The following is a 16,976-nucleotide window of genomic DNA, read 5'->3' as shown; positions in this document are numbered from 1 at the left end:
CTTGTTTAAGGATGTTGTCACATTAAGATTCTTAGTAATTTTTGTACAAGAGGTTCACATATCTATCTTGTGCTGGGCTCCACAACTTATGTGGCAGGTCCTGTTGGGGTGGGAAGTATGATACCTCCTTCTGCATGGTGTTTCACTGCTAGTCCCTCTGGCATCCAGTGAACTCTGGGGACTTCCCAAATGCCCCTTTAGGCCCAGTGCCAGCCTTGCCTACAGGAGTCTGCAGCATTCTATGACACTCTACATTCTCCAGACTCTTGTGGTGCCCAAGAGCTGAGCCTAAGAGAAGGAAAAGGTCAGAAACTAGGGATATCAACCTCCTAAAGTCTGGGGCCTCCCCACCTCCAGCCCCACTGGGAGAACAAAGCAGTGAAGACCATTGTTCCATCTTTATTAAAAAAGAACCCCCCCCCCCAAAAAAAAAAAAAAAGTGTGAGGCAAGCCTGGTCCAGGTGATGCCTCCACTGGGATCTAGGCAGAATCCACTTTGTCCTGGGGTCAGGTTGTAGATACAGCCTGCTGGGCTAGGTATGAGCATGTTTACAAACATTTCATAGAAAATGATGCTGGCCCTGTTGTGCAGATACACCAATCCATCCTCACAGGGCTAAATTGGGCCTCTTCCTCTTCCTCTGGGCCCCCACACTGTGGGTGTGGACAGCCCAATCTGTGAACAGCAGGATGTTGGGAAGACAGGGCTGGTGGGCGGTGGAGGCTGCATGAGAAATAATACCCACTTAGGTTTCTGGCCTTGCTCAGGGTCTGGGCCAAGGGGGATTCCAGGCCCACCCTGTCCCCTTGGGTGTGGCTGTGGGGCTCCGGCAGGCCTTCCTCAGATGTCCATGTAGTCATCATCCTCATCTGTCTCACTCTCTAGTGAAGACTCCTGGCTGGATGTCTCCAGAACCTCCAGAGCTGGCTGACACAGGTTCTCCTTCCTCACGTTGGCAGCTGACTGGGCAGACAGGATGGCCGACTGCAGACAGGGCAGGACACTGGTCAAGGATGCCTGGCCTACTATAGGCTTCTTGACTTTATCCAAGCCCCTTTTCTTCACAGCTCCTCCCTCCCCCCCAGTAACCTGAGCCCTTGCCCCAGGCTCCCATTTGCCCAATCCCCTGCCCTAAGACCCCCAAGAACCCAAGCCCCCACCCCAGGCTCCCTGTGCCTTCTGCCCAGTACTTGTGGTCACCTTTAGCTTCTGCTTGGTCTCCTCCGAGATGCTGCCTTTAGGGGAGAGCAGGGTCGGGGTGGGCGGTGTGACGGTGATCTCGGGAGGGAACTTGGTGGTGGCCGAGGGGATCACCAGCTTTGGCATGTTGGGCAGGAGGCGGGACTTGGCCCTGCTGGGCTCGGCCTTGCCTGGATGGCCCTCAGGTGGCTGAGTACTCCCACTGCTGGGGACCTTGGAGCTGGCAGCTGTGGGGCGAGACCTCAGGGGCTGAACTTTGCTTGTAGCCTCCTGAGCCTGCCTGTCCCTTCCCTGCTCAGGATTTGGTTTCCCCTCTAGAAGATAGAGATACCCTGAGCATCTTTCTTCCTTGTTGCATTAGAAAGTGGGTGCCTTCTCTCAGCCCATTAGTCCTGGGCTTACATGCCAATATGCTTGTACTGGCTGTCAGGCCCCCAGGCCTCCACCCTGGTCAACTATTTCTCACCCATAGGGACTCAACTCTGGCTCTGGACCATGGGGTGCTGGGACTGTGACCCTGACCTGGGAGCACCATGAACTCTGAGAGCTCAGGGCCTGGGACATGGGAACATGCCTAAGCCTTCCCAGGGATTCCATGGCCCTCTCAGACATCACAGCTTTCATGAACTGTTACATCCCCCAAACCATTCCAGGCCACAAGTCCTATTGATGTCCATACCTCAGGGAAGACACTGAGGCCCAGAGACAGTCAATCAGCCAGGTGTGGTCACTGAGTCAGCCCTAGTACATCCACTTTCCCTTACACTCCAGGGAGAGTGAGGGGTTGTATTTTCCTGGATACCAGAAGAAGCCGCAGCAGTTGCAGGCTGCAGCTCTAGACCCTGGCAGCCTCCAGGGAGTTGCGTGAGCTGGGAGAAGCACAGCAGGCCTGGCAGAGCTCCACATTCCTCTGCAGTCCCATGGCTTTAAAAGGAGTGAGGCTTACTCAGAGCCTAAGCCTGGTCACTGCAGGCTGGCGCCAGGTCTTACTGTCCTGAGTGGTCTGTGGGAGGCTAAGCCAGGGGGAGTTCCCGAGGGGCCTGAATGGGTAGGGTGGCTGGTGGGAACATGCAGGACAGAGGCTGGGGTTAGGCTGTCTCAGTGGACCATGGGGATGCCTCAGTGATCAAGCCAAGTTCTTCCCTATACATTTCTATTCTTCTCTTGTCCTACCTGGGCTTTGCAGTGGGCTAATGGCTAAGAGGCCCAATCAAAATGTCTGTCCTTGTTGGAACTCCTCTGTGAAGCCAGGGGCAGAATGAAAGAGGCTCTAGGGCCCTGACAATGGTCCATATCAGATTCCAGCTTGGGCTCCTCCTTTGTTCCCCTCCCCTCCCCTGCCTTTCCTTCCCACCTCATCTCAACTGACCTTCCCCAGGCCTGCCCTCAGGCTTGATGCCTCTGTAGGGAAGCCTTCCCTGGCCACCAGTTGTGAAGCAGCCTTGTGGGAACCAGTGCCCAGCTGTTCCCAGCTGGCCTTACCTTGGCTGCAGGTGGGCTCGGCACCTATCTGGGGGGTAGCCTCTGTTGGCCAGCAGTGTGGCTCTACTGGGGGACCTGTGGGGGCCGTCTTCACCTGTTGACTGCGTCGTGGCTCCTGAGGTGGGAAGCCAGTGCTCTCTGCCACTCCTGCCAGCTCTTCTCCCTCTGTGGGGACATAGGACAGATGCAGGTGACATACTCATAATACCTCCCAGGGCAGAGCCTCTTTTGTGGGCATTTGTGCCAGGCCCTGTGAGCCTGGGCTGTGCTCTCAGACACCCAGAACAGAAATGTGTCCAGAGTGGGGAGCCTGGGCTAAAGCAGCTCTTTATCTCCACAGGAACAGACTGGGGACCCTCAGGAACTCTTCTGGGACAATCTAGGTTGGTACTTTCAGGAAACCTCTCAACCCCCAAGTGGACATAAGGAGTTGTTTCCTACTTGGACTGGAAGTATATCAGACACACTAGGGGCCAAAATGAAGGCTGTATGGCCTCTGGACCTGGGTAAAACACCACTATGGTTACACCATGGGATGGGGGGGGTCTTCTCTCTCCTCTGGCTCACAGGAATGACACTGAAAACTAAAGTCAGGATTAGAATCACAACTACCCAACTAAGACCAAAGAGGACAGAGAACACACTGGCACTGTGCCCTTATGCTGAGCCAGACCACTCCTTCCCTGGCACAATGCAGGGATGAGGAATTGGCCTCAGTTGTGCCAAGGACCAGATGGGCCCAAGGGGCTATTGCAGTGCCTGTGGCCGACAGCCAGGCCATTACTCAGCATCAGTGCTGCAGATGCCCAGGCCTCCCCAGACCCTGTTTCTAGCCTCCTCTCTGTCTTCTAAGTCATTCTCTTCTTCCTGATTCCTCAGAGCTAGAATCTCCCAGCTTGCTGATATTGTCCCACTGCCTGCCCCTTAGGCTCTTTTTACTAGGAATGTCAGCCACCTTTTCCATCAGGAGAAGCAGGCTCCCCTCCTTGGCCGGGCATGTGTGACAGCTCCTGAGACAAAGATAGACCAGGCTGCAGGCAGAGGCCTAAGGGCCATTAAGCTTCCCTGGTCTCCACTGAGCTGCTTAAGGGCAGGGTCTGTGAGGAGGCTTTATCTTAAGCCTGGCTCTGGGGAGCCACTCCTTTTCTTGGTCTCACTACCTGGCAATCTACACTCATAGATAGCCCAGCACAATGGCTTCAGAAGGCCCCTCTAGTAATTCCTAGTCATCACCCCCAACTATTGGAGACAGGACACACACCACTAAACTAAGCTGATTTTCCCTTGGCCCTGGGCTCTAAGGTCATGCCCTTTAGTAGGGTTAATTGCCTGCCCTTGCTCTGGCCGCATTTTTCCCTTCTGTAGTTGTTCCCTCAGTAGTGTGTATGTAGGGAGCTGTTCAGGTTGTGGAGGCCAGAAACCTTTCTTCTTCTTCTTCTTTCTTGGTGTTGGGAATTGAACTCAGAGGTGCTTTACCACTGAGCCATATCCCTAGTCCTTTTTATTTTTAATTTTGAGACGAGTCTCTTCCTTAAATTTCTTAGGGCTTTGCTAAATTGCTGAGGCTAGCCTAAGAGTCTCCTGCCTCAGGACTAGATTTTCCTGCCCAGCCCTCTCGAGTGACTGGGATTATAGGCATATACCACTATGCCCAGCAAGCCTGGCTTTCTTGGTAATATAAATCTATAGACCTGGCTGCAATGAGGTGGGTCAAGCACACTCTGAACAGGCCTGGGACCCACAGATGGGTGGAGGCTGCTCCCAAGATGGCTTTGCTTCTCAGCCCTAGTAGCAGCCTCATTGATTATCCATCTTTCTCAGGCCTGCCTTCTCAGGGTGCCACCAAGAAGAGAAGGTATACCCCTGTGTGGAGTCCAGCAGAGACTTGGACACACAGTGAGGTGTTCCCTAGATCAGGTGGTCTCCTCCCCTCACCAGAGCCATCTGGGCAACCCAGGGGTAGGACCTACTAAGGGAACAGCCTGCAGAGAAGAGCTGTCTGGAGCTTCCCCAGCCTTGGGTTCTTGTCTGGGGAGCAGGTGTTCAGGCAGAGATTCTATGCAATCAGGACATTTCTCCCGTTTACCAGGACAGATACACAGACTGGCACCAGGTCTAGCTGTCTCCAAGGCTCATATTCTGGGAGACCATGGGCCTGGCTCAGACTTTCCTTGGCCTCTCAGGGCCTGCATGAGGCCAGCACTCTCACTACCCTCAATACTACTTGCATTTCCACTCTGCTTTACTCTTCTGCTTTACTCTGGATGGACAGGTAAGCCCTCAGGGATGGCTCCAGATGTGGGTAGGTGGGAGCTTGGCTGTAGACCAGTGCAGGGTCTCGGGCAAGAGCACAGGCTGGGAGAAGCATGGGGGTGGAGCTTGAAATACAGGGCCAAGGAGACACATCCATCCCTGAATGTGCTCTGGGGACACAGGCAACTCACCAGACTGGTCTTGGCTAGGGACCCACCAGCTGGGGAGGTTAACTGGTCAGGGAATATCCCTGTCCTGTTATGGGTCTTCAGAGCCTGGCTGGGACTGTTCAGGTAGAATCATAGCCATTAAGCCAGAAGCATGCCTGCACCAGTGAAAGAGATAGTGCTTTGCTTAGTCCCTTCCTCCTTATGGCCTGTGTGGTGCTGCTTCAATGACCCTTTCTCCCAGAAAAGCTCCTGGCCCAGACTTGTCTAGTCTGTTAGGTGGCCCTGAAAGATAGGCTGCCTTTCCAGTGGATTTCTTATCCTGGATGGCTTCCATCTGCCTTGTCCATGGGGGTGTGATGGCACCTGAGCAGATCTAGTGCGGGAACAATGGAGGCCAAGTACTGGTGGCCCTGCAGTATGTCAGAGTCAGGAGCCCTCCTGATACCCATGGGAGGCCTGGTCTGTGTTCTTCCCCTTCCTACCTGATCAAGCCATCTTTATTTATTGAAAGGCTTTATTGGGGGGAGTGGAGAGAAAACCATGATGGCAGCAAACATCAAATGATGGTGCTTGCCCCTACTCTCATCACCACCCCTTTACAGATGGGAAGACCGAGGCATGTAGGGTTAGGTTGAGATTGGTATGTGCAGGATGTACCGATTGGCACCACTGATGCTGCCAGAGACTGACGAGCAGACCAGCAATCCCTGCTCTCCTGTGGGATCACACAGGCTGGAGGATACCCATGCCTTCCCCCTTTGCCCATGCTTTCTATTCAGGGAGCAGAAGCTGCTGTTGACTAATGGTAGGGGCCTCATACACCAGTTTACCAGGATGGGACTCACCTGGGCCCAGAGAGGCCACATTGGGGGTGGCTTCGGGCCTGTGTGGTTGGGAGGGCCCAGGATCCTTGGACGAATCTGGAGTAGAGGCTGATACTGAGGCAGGGCAGCTGATGACCGCTGTGGCAGCAGCCAGTGCAGGGCGAGGTTTGGTGTGGATGTCGTTGGGTCGCTGGAGCACATCAGCTGGCACAGGGTCAGGTGTTGTGGTGCTTACCACTGTAGGAAAGAAGTTCTCTCGGCTGTCCTTAGGGTGCTTGGGGGTGGTAGGCATGTCCCCTGAGGTCTGTGAGGACAGAGGAGAGGTAAGGCAGGCCAGCTGGTCAGCCCTGGGCCCACACTGTCCTACCTCACATCAACCCAGTGCAGTCCCATAGGACAGTCTGTCTGGATCTGGAATGCCAACATGACCATTTGGCATCTAAGCCCTATCCTGCTGCCAACAAGATCCATAGGCACCCTTCCAGAAAAATGATAATGTCAGCATACAGCTGGGAACTGTGCATCCCTCTTGGAGATGTCTAAGCCCTGCTGGTGGGGACTCGGTGAAGATCTCCAGCTGACCTCCCCCTACACTCCAGGGTGCCAGTCTGGAAAACCATATCTAGCTGTGACCCAAGGCACAGGGTATAGGCCTAATCTGGGAACTTTAGGAATTCACGGTCAGTCTTGGACAAGGACTCCTAGGGACACTAGTGGTTCCAAGAGAATACTACAAGAATCTACACACTGAGCTTGGAATTGCAACTGGCTACAAGCCCCAGCCTGATGCTGTCCCTGCAATTTGACCAAATAGGCCCTTTGCCTACAGCCTGGTCTTGCAATGCATCTGCCACAGGTCTTTGGTTCTGTTAGGGGCCTCCAAGAGTTTTCCTTCACACAGCTCCCTCTGTCATGAGACCCTTTTTGGAGCTACAGAGGGCATACCCACTCCTCCCAACCACGATCGATCCCCCTCCTGGGCTGCATAAATGTGAAGTCCATGGTGCCTGACAGTGTGCTTCAAAGTGAGTTTAGGTAGGGTAACTCAAGGTGGTAGCCTCTCACAGCAAAGCACCTGGACCCCACCCCCTACCCCAGCACCAGGCCCACTGTACTGTATGAGCTGCCCACACTGGGGCAGTAGGACCCTCCGCCCTGCAAATTGGGAGAGTCAAAGGCCAAAAGGTGGGCATCTCATTGGGAAGCTGGCTTCTACTGATAATCCTGCCTCTTCTGATGTTTTACTTGAACTGTTCCATCATTCTGAGATCCATATGGCGGGGGACAGGCCCTGGAAATTCTGCCATGTAGTGGGTGCCTGGGATAAGCCCCAGGCTGGTGTTAAGGGCAGCAAGTTTGGTGAGAGGATGGGGCAGGTCAGCCCTGGCTCTCAGGGTGCCCAGAGTAGTATAGTTAGGAGCACCCCAAGTTGCAGTGTGAGCAGATGTGAGGGGAAGGGTAAGTGCTATGTCCCTATTCTCACTCAGGAGTAGGTCTCAGCCACAGGCAACTGCATCTAGCTTTTTACAATGTCCAGAGCACCCTCCAGGTGTGCATAGAGCTGCCACAGCAATTGGGACATGTTGAGGGGCAGAAGCATTGACTCTGAGGGCCATGGCTTTCTTCTCCTTGGTTCTGGTCAGAAGTGGGCCCAGGATGGCTGTGATCATCCTAACTGATGGCTCTGAAGTATGGGGTTGGTGGAGGGTACTGCCAGATCCTGTGGGAAAGGAGGTAAAGGTTGGGTGGCTTTGAAGAAGACCCTGAGATAAAACCCTGCCTTCCATAACACCGGGAGAGGACGACTTGGCTGAGATGAACATGAGGCAATAGGAGAAGACAAGGGAACCTAACCAGAGGGCTTAAGGGGAGTGTTCTAGGTGGCTTCTTCTAGGAGAAGGGGGCAAAACACAAAGGTTCCAGAAGAGTGAGAGATGGGAGGCAGGAAATGGCCTCCGGAGGGAGATGAAGACCAGAACAGAATAGCCCTCAGCAGTGATGCTCCAGGCCTGAGGCAAGAGTTGTAGGCCAGACTTGTGGTGAGAGGGCTTCGGGTAATACCAGGGGCATCCCATTCCACTGGGGTCTAGGAAATGGGTGACAGATGGAACATTGATGGGGAGGACCTCAAGACCACTAAGTTGGCTCTCCTCTACACTGGGTTACACTAGGGCCTGAACTGACATTGCCCAGAAGCAGGCAATCTAAAAGTTAAGGATCCCAGTGCCCTAGTTCTGGCCACTCCCAGAAATTTTTTGAGGTCCCTGAAATAAGGAAACCTCTGTCCACATCTCTCAGGGGCCCCGATATGAGCATGCCCAAGTAGCTACTGGTCCTCTAATATATGAGACTCTGCCCTGCCCTTGTCCCCCCCACTCCCCCACCCCCCAGTACCAGGGATTGAATCCTGACTGTTGAACATGATAGCTGCCCTTGGATCTTGCCAGCTAGGTACCAGTGAAGAGAAAAGTGTATGAATATGTCCTGTGTGAGTCTATCCTTTAAGCTGGATGTGTAATCCCAGCTACTCAGGAGGTTGAGGCAGGAGAATCACAAGTTCAAGGTCAGTCTGCCCAATTTAGCAAGACCCCATCACAAGATAAAGTAACATTTAAAAAAGGTTGAGGGTGTAGTTCAGTGGTAGAGAGCTTACCTAGCATGCACAAGGCCCTGGGTTCAATTCCCAATACTGAAAAAACAAAACAGTCTTCCTCTTTTGTTTGTGGTCACTGTCTGCTTGTTCACTTGCCCCACCTGGGTCAGTAGAAGCGACAAGAGGGGTTTCTAGGAGGGCTTAGGCCTGAGCCCTGCACAAGGGCCTCAGCAGTTATTTCTGCCCCATGGAGAAATGAGGCTATGGTGGGGGTTAAGAGGCCATGGCCAACTGTGCTATGCCCTTTGGCAATAATAAAGTGGTAAGGACTACAGGCAGGTTGGGGGCATATCTTGCTAAGGACTCTGGCTCTCAGGAGTCCTACGACCCCCAGAGAGTCCCTTGCCTGGTCCACAGCCTGCTTGGTATAAGGGAACTGACCAGGGCTTTCTAAGACCTAGAACTTTGGCAGGAGTTATGGCCAGATGCTCCATTTTCCACAGGGAGGAAGCCCATCTGGACCCCCAGGGTGGCCACCAGTCAGTTGCTGGGGCTGTTGGGACTAGATGGCTTAGGGGCCACCTGAGTAAACAAAGGCTATACCTATTCAAATGATGAGCCCCTGTAGTCTTTTCTGGTGGTGCTGAAGATTGACTCAGGGGTACTTAACCACTGAGCCATATCCCAGCCCTCTTAATTTTAAACTTTGAGACAGGATCTCCCTAAATTGCTTAGGGCCTTGCTAAATTTCTAAAGCTGACCTTGAACGTTTGAACCTGCTCCTCAAAAATGGCTCTAGTCCCTGGGTCCCCATATCTGGTAGGTCCCCATTCTTGCTATTTGGCTCCTAGAACACTATCTTTCTTGGATACCACTCTTTCTTGTCCCACGACTCCTCCCTGTGCTTGTGGTCCTGTCAAGGTGCTTGGCCCTGCCTGTACCCTCTGGTCCATACTGATGATTACAGACTCACCAATACCAGGGTTCTTCACATATAGTGTTCTTGCCTAGATTGTTCCTCTAAGCAGGGGCAGGGTGAGGGCACTCTTGACTTTATGCCTTCATGGCCTTTCCCTTCAAAGAATTTCAGATTCAATAAAACCCTAGTCTCCACTCTGGCTGGGGCTCTCCCAGGCACTTCCCAGGAGGGGCTTTAACTCCACTTCCACCCCTGCCATTTCTACCTTACCAGTTAAGCTTCTACCATCTCTTGGACCCACCCATCCTCATCTGGCCTCTGCACCAGCTCTATCACTTTCCATCCATCAATCACTCCCCTGCCTGATAAACACCAGTATTCCTACCCATTCTCTGAGAACTTGTCTCCACTTTCTTGTTTCTACCACATACCCTCATTTGGTGGGTCCCTAGGCCCCCAGCCACTTTGCTCCTAATTGGCCTGCTTCTAATGCTACTTGGTCCTCTACAAATGGAAGGACCACTCCGGGTGAGGTCAAATGGCTTGAAGTCATCCTCTCTGTTTCTGGAAAAGGAACCAGGGCAAGGGGAGGGACCTATCAGGTCATGTATTCACATATGCCAGGGATCTGGGCCCTATCAAAGCATCCACTTTGGGGTAATACTCCACCAGCTGGAGATTCATTCACTTCCTGCTTATTTTCCCACAGCCCACTATGACCATAAGAACCATCCTCAGGGCCTACCTACTTCTTGACTTACAGCCCTGGGCCTTGGTGTGGGGCAGGCCCTGTTACATGATGAGGCTGGGCTTACCTGTCTCTGGGCAGCAGCCCCAAGGTGGACTTGACAGAATTTCACAGCTTGCTCCAGTGCAGCCTCCTCATCTACCTAAGCAAGGAGATGCCCAAGGTCAGAGGGCTTAGTGGTGCTTGAATTCCTCCCAGCCTTGACCTTTAGGTAGCACAGACCAGCCTTTTTTTTTTTTTTTTTGGTGGGGGGGAACCTCACTCCTGTGAAGTGTATGAATATTTCCTGAATGAAATATTCATACACTTCACTGCTGACCACACCCAGACTCCCTCAGTGATGACTGTGGGCAGGTGCTCTTGTCTTCCAGGTGGAAGGGCAGGTCAAGGTCCCAATGGTCCTAGGTACTGATGCCAGTGCTAGACCCAGCCACTATTCTGGCTACACAAAGTTAATTTCTGTGGTGAATTATATTCATTCTCAAAGGCTAAGGCTGGCAGAAGGATTCAGATCCCAACCAAACATTCAAATTTGGCTGAGGCCATTTACTTCTAGATGGCTTCTGAGAAGGGGAGGCTTCTGGGCTAAAGTCTGCCTCTTAAGGAGGCAGGATAGAGGACTGTGACTCAACTGGGAGGGGCCTTGTGAAAACCCAGGTCTGGATGGTGGGCAGATGATGGTAATGGTCCTGGGCTGTGCCAAGTATGTCTGGAGACCAAGAAACCAAGCAATGAGGAGATTAGTATGGGACTAGGGAGATGTGGGGGTCATTCTGGACAATCAGCAGGCTGAGCTTGCTTGCAGGAGATGTCTATACATTGCCAAGCAAGGGCAGGAGAGTGAGCAAGCCAGGGCAAGGGACCAGGCTCCCTAGCAAGGAAAGCAGCAGTACTTTTACTGTCTTCTGAGTAATTAGCAACAAAAACAAATGGAAGTTAACATTGGTGGCTGGTGAGGTGAAGGCAGGCCATCTTAAAGAATGTCCTGGAAATTGATAGAATTTGGGAAAAAAAATTGTTAATCAGGGATTTGGTCAACCCATTTGAACTTGTCACTGAAGTTCTGGGTATTCTTTCTATGGGAATAATTTCAATTTGAAAAAAATATGTGCTTAAAAATGAAATCATGTTATTTGCAGGAAAATGGATGGAACTTGAAAACATTAAGAGAAATAAGTCAAACTCAGAAGATCAAGGGTCATATGTTTTCTCTCACATGTGGAAGCTAGAGAGGACAAAGGAAGAGAGATGTTGGGGGAATCTCATAAGAAATGAAGGTAGATCAATAGAATAGAGGAAAGGAATTGAGAGAGGGAGGAAGGAAGGAAAAGGGAGGATATTGGGGAGTGATACTGGCCAAATTATATTGTTATACTGTGTGCATGTACAAATATATAACACAACAAATCCCATCATTATGTACAACTACAATGTACCAATGAAGTATGAGGCAAAAAAAAGATAAGAAAAAAAAAAAAGCAAAAAGAGAAGGATGACACTTTCTCTGGTCACATTCAGGGCACTTCAGCCACCCTTAGATGGTACCCACAGAAGTCTCAAAGGAACTGCCTCATAGTGATGGGACCAGGTGTCTGATCTCTGAGTGTTGGATTTGCAATGTGGTTTCATTTTACTTTAAGACTGAATTCAGACATTTTAAAGCTCATTATTTTTCTGACTCTAAATGTATTGCCTTATCATTGTAGAAAGTCTCAAAACAAAATAAAACCAAATAAATCATACTAAAGGAAAAAAAAGCACACAGTTGGATGGGGTGAACAAGATACCTAATACCCACCCCAGAGGCAGGAAGGACCTGGTACATCTGGACCCCCAGGAATAAGCCTCCTGGAGGACAGAAGGCCAAGGGCAGGTTGGGGTGTGTGGATAGGCCCACCCACCTGCTTGATGAGCATGTAGGTCTCTGACATGATCCTTTCAATGCGGCCCAAGTCATAGGCCACACCCTTCTGGCCCTGCTGCCACACACGGTAGGCATCCAGCAAGAGTGTCTTGCCAGACTCAGTATCCTCCAGAAGTTTCCTCTTGCGGCTGGGCCGTGGGGGTGGCTCCTCAGGATGGCTGACCCCCCTGGCCCCTGTGGCAGTGGTTGGGGAAGAGTTGGTAGTGGAGACTGGTGGGGCTGGTGTGAATGGAGAGGGCTGCTGGCGGGCACTGATGCTCAGTTCCTCCAGGGACAGCTCAGTGGGCCTGCTCTCAGGGCCCCGGTCCCTTGGAGGGCGACCCGGCAGCACAGCTGGTGTCCGCTCCAAGTCTGGGCGATGAATAACAGCCTCACCCGTGTCCATAGGCTCAGTAGGCCCTCCTCTGGGACTCTCCTTGTCCTTCTGTTCCTTGCCCTGGTCTGCACTGTCTCCTGCATCCATGGCCATGGACCGGTGGTTGAGTGGACCAACTTTACACCCTGGCTCGGGACCTGGTCCTGAGCCCTCAGCCAAAAGGGGCTTCTTGGAGTGGGGGAGGCTCTCCTGGCCATCTTCAGGACTGGCCTTGTGTGAGACATCGGTGGTCATCCTGGCTCCAGGGAGGCTACAGGCCTTGGGCCCTGGGTGTTCTGACTCCTACAAGGAAACCAAAAATAAAACATTGGTAACTTGTACCTTTTGACAACCTCTCCCACCCAAAGTCACTCCTGTCAACCTTAGACTGCCCCATGACGCTCCCAGGTAGCCAGATCAATGGAACTATTTATTTGCTACTCCTGAGTAACAAGCTTGGCTCTAGCTGGGATGGCACTGCCTAGTCTTCTTGTCCCTTTGTGATGGGAGACACAGGGTGTTTTATAGGAAGGGACCTGCCTAGGGTCACCAAATGTGCTTGTTGCACAGCCAAGTCTCTTTAACCACTGGTACATGAGGCCAGGGTTTCTGGTGGCAAGGACACTTTCAGACCCAGATACCATCAAGCCCAGTCTAGCTTTACTAGGCATTGGTTCTGAAGAGGCAGTCCTGGCTCAGTTTCCAGCAGCCTCACCTGTTAAGTGGGTCACTTAAACTCCTGGACCTTGGTTCACTCATCTGCAAAATGGGAGCAGTATTCTACCTGCTTGGAGTGTGAAGAGGGAGGGCGTACATACATAGTTCACTGGTGGTGGAGGAGAAGGGTGATAGGCAACATACCTCTGCGAGCTCACTCAGTGTATCCTCCAGCACCTTCACAGTGAGAATGAAGGCCCGCTGTGCCAGAACCTGGCGGTCTGCATCTCGTAGATACTTCCTATGGTGACACAGGGTGATTAGAAAGGATGGGAGCATGTCAGATACCACACAGTGCTGCTAGGTAGTAGTCCAGTGTCTAGTTCCTGCCCCAAGAATGTTTCTGTGTCCCACTTACTGAGGTCTGCTCCCCCAAGTTTCACCTGAGTCCCACCCTCCACACTCAACAGGTTTCTACTTAGCCCCAGCTGGTTGCCCTGACCTTCTCGACTGGCCGTGAACCCTGAAGGCAGGGCTATGATGGGCCAGTCCTGTGTACAGGCTTAGGGAGGGTGGGGGTGAAGGGATGAGCTTTAGTTCTTCTCCCTAAAGTTTGTCTCAAGGGTGCTCCAAGCCCCAGCTGGAGGCCCCTTTGAACTTGTGGCATGTTACCTGGGACCTTATAGGTGAATAAGACCATGAGAAGGTGAGGAGGGCAGCTAATGGAGGATGGTTGGCCTAGCTTAAGGCTTTATGACCAGGCCAGTCCACCTGTGAGCTCTATTTCTTAGGACCCCACACAACCCCTACATTCACCAGCTATGTCAGGTGCCCCTCTGTTCTGGCTGTTCCACCCTTCTGGTTGAGGGATCCCTGGTCCCCATTGAAGACATGGCTCTCCTGTTGTACATTATTCCTGGCCTTTACCTGGAGTACTACGGCTATGGTATGAATGTCTGTTTTTTTCCCCAGGACTTGACACCACCTCTGAGAGTCTCAGGCTAAGGGGAAATAGAAGGAAGGGAAACCAAGGTCAGTGGAGAGACCCTGTTTTGGCCCTGGAATGCTTGAGGGTGGGAGAGATATCCCTTAGGTTCTAGACACTGGGACACAGAGTTCTTGAGGAGAAAAGGCTGGCTGGGACTCCCCAACAAGTAGGCTTCAGGGCCGAGTTGAGCAGGGCACAAAAGCCCTGGGTAGATGACTGACTCAGGGTAGCATGGTCACGGGCCAGGATGGGTACGTGTGTGGCTCACTCACTTGCCCTGGTCTGGGGTCCGTTGCAGCATGGAGGACACCTTCAGCAGGGTGCTATGGTCCCGGAGCTGGGCCAGCACCTTAAGCAACAGCACAATGGAGCGGTTCATGTGCCAGGCGAAGCTGCCCGGCCGGTCAATCTCATCCACAGGGATCCGCCAGATGCCCTGTGGGATGGGCAGAGGTAGGCTGTGAGGAGGACTGCATGGCTGAAGCCTCAGAGACACTCCTGCCTGGAACCTGTCATGGTGCCAAAGTCACACCATCCCATTAGGGACTCCTTGGCCCCTTCTCACCATCCAGAAGACAGAATTGTGGCCATTTCCATTTATTGCCTCCTCATCAATGGTGGCAAATGACATGCATGCAGTTCTGCTACCTCTTTTGTATGACTATGTTGCATGGTTTACTGGGTTTCTCTTCTATGGTGGCACTCAGGTCACATGCACACCTCTCAGTACAGGTGTTGACTTAGATGTACAACCAATATCTAGAGGTGAAACTACTAGGTTAAATGGGGACATGATGCTGGGTATGGTGGCACACACCTATAATCCTAGCACCTCTAGAGGCTGAAGAAGGATTTCAAGTTTGAGGCCAGCCTTAGTAGCTTAGTGAGGGCCTCAGCAACTTTGTAAGACCCTGTCTCAAAATAAAAAGGACTAGGAATATACTTCAGTGGTAAAGTACTCCTGGGTTCAATTCCCAGAACCAAAACAAAACAACAGCAGCAACAAAAGGGGGACCATGGTGAAGCTCTGGTAGCTGCTGCCCCCCAGATGACTCCAACACAGCCCTATCTTGCACACCTCCTTCCCTACAGTACCCAGAGCATCTTCACAGCTCCCATGATACCCAGGCCCCTGTCACCTCACTCTGAGCAGTTTGCTCTGCCAGGGACCCTCCTCCCCTCTCCCTAACCCACTGCAGTATTGGATATATACTACCCACTGCCAGCTCCAGAATCTAGTCCCTTGCAGGTTCCTGGTGACCAACATGACATCTAACAACCACTTGGGGTTCAGTCAAGGTGTAGGGAAGGCATGAGTGACAGAGAAAGGGAATGATGAGTAAAAGAACGTTAAGGAGGCTGGTCACTAGCAGAGGACCTCAGAGGCCTGGAAGGAGCTGGCAGGCTCCCACATGGGTCCCTGTAGCCAAATAATGGAGATATTCCTGCCTGAATGGACTAAGGCTGCAAAAGACACTGCCTCCTTTTGCTCCTCCTGGGCATGGGGCCTGATCTATGTTAGGCTGCAGTATGGGGTTCTTGGGACCTCACTTATCATCCATGTGGACTACAGTGGCGTGCCCAGGTGGTGCCCCTCTCAGGGCCGTATTCCTGTGGGTGCTCGCTGCCTATTTGTATGCCCATGCAGAGCTTGGGCCTACTCTGTTCCAGCAGTCCTGGAGGGAAGACAGGGCACCTCCCGCTTTGAGCTCTTTGGGTTCCAGTAGAGCTTAAAATCCACATCCCTCAGAACTTGCACCTCCACACTGCGCCACTAGGCAGAGAAATGAGCAGCCTGGCTCATACTGTGACAAAAAGGGCCCACCAGATAGGCTAGGAGGCTATTTGGAGGCCACATTCTATCCACAGCTGTGCCCAACTAGGATGAAACCAGGGGGCTGAGGCCATGTACATCCAGTATGACAAACACCAATGGTGTGTCTTCCTCAGAAGTGGTTCTGTAGCAGCTGAAAAGCTACCACAAGGGAGGTATGTTGGATGCTTTTTAAGCAGCTGTAGCTGCTGGTTTGGGGAGGTGAGGACCCCAGGCCCTGGCAACCATCTGTTCCCAGAGCTGTGTAAGATCTAAATGAGACTGCAGTGGTCATGAAAGTGCTCTCCCTGTTACCTCCCAGGCCTAGCAGGAGGGGCCAGGGAAGGACCCAGCTCCCTGGGAAGCACTTTACCATAGTTTTACACAGCTACACTGTGGATGCTGGAGCTTGGAGATGTGGAGTAACTTTCCAAGAGCAGCTCAGGTTTGGCCCTTCATCACATCCATGGCTCTAAGGAAAGGATTCCTTTGGGCCTACGGAGGGAATCTTGGACCACCTGTACCAGCCTCAACTGCACTGGTTGGGAGAGGGAAGAAACCCAGGGCTACAAATTGCATTGGAGAACAGGGTATGACTTGGAGGGGAAAGTGAGTGATATGCCCTGCACAAATGAGAGGGTTCAGAATGATCCTGGAGAAATCCCTCTAGCACTTTCTGTGCTGAGTTTAGCTTACTCTTACCCAGAACTAAAGTCAGACCCTTTCAGACTCCAGGGCCCTGACAAAACTGGCAGAGCAGCTGTGGATAGGAGAAGGTCCAGCCCTCATATCAGGTGAGGATGAATAAAAGAACGGCATGTGTTTTCCTCAATTGTGTTCTGGGGAGTGGGGATGTAATGAGGGAGACTGACTTTCCCAACACCCTGAGTCTCCACACTAGTAGCTCCGGTGCCAGGGCACAGGCAGGCTGAGAGAGGAAAAAAGACAGGAGTTGTGAGGGCCTCAAAGGCTCCCAGGCACTTAGGCCTAGAAAGACTGAGAGTGCTTGAGCCCTACTGCCTTTCTACCCTCCATACTATAAGTTTGAT

The 16,976-nt window shown here is 52.2% G+C and overlaps 1 protein-coding gene across 7 annotated transcripts in view; it reads right to left on the bottom strand.

Annotated features, from left to right (window-relative positions):
* Positions 1-384: 384 nt before the first annotated feature.
* The window catches only part of CABIN1 (calcineurin binding protein 1), a 138,863-nt gene continuing 122,271 nt past the window's right edge, over positions 385-16,976 (bottom strand). For 6 of the 7 annotated variants that reach the window (XM_081288485.1, XM_081288489.1, XM_081288487.1 and 3 more), the window contains 8 exons: positions 14,387-14,550; positions 13,331-13,427; positions 12,092-12,772; positions 10,258-10,332; positions 5,952-6,234; positions 2,684-2,848; positions 1,202-1,428; positions 385-985 (listed from right to left, as the gene is read on the bottom strand). In XM_081288485.1, coding sequence (XP_081144611.1) covers positions 842-985; positions 1,202-1,428; positions 2,684-2,848; positions 5,952-6,234; positions 10,258-10,332; positions 12,092-12,772; positions 13,331-13,427; positions 14,387-14,550 — 1,836 coding nt within the window. In that variant the 3' untranslated portion in view covers positions 385-841. The remainder of the gene's footprint in view (positions 986-1,201; positions 1,429-2,683; positions 2,849-5,951; positions 6,235-10,257; positions 10,333-12,091; positions 12,773-13,330; positions 13,428-14,386; positions 14,551-16,976) is intronic. The other variant, XM_081288490.1, reaches the window with a different exon arrangement.

The sequence above is a fragment of the Spermophilus citellus genome (genome assembly GCF_964194105.1).
Source record: "Spermophilus citellus genome assembly, chromosome: 3".
Classification (NCBI taxonomy): Eukaryota; Metazoa; Chordata; class Mammalia; order Rodentia; family Sciuridae; genus Spermophilus; species Spermophilus citellus.
This window is presented reverse-complemented; position numbering and strand designations above follow the sequence as displayed.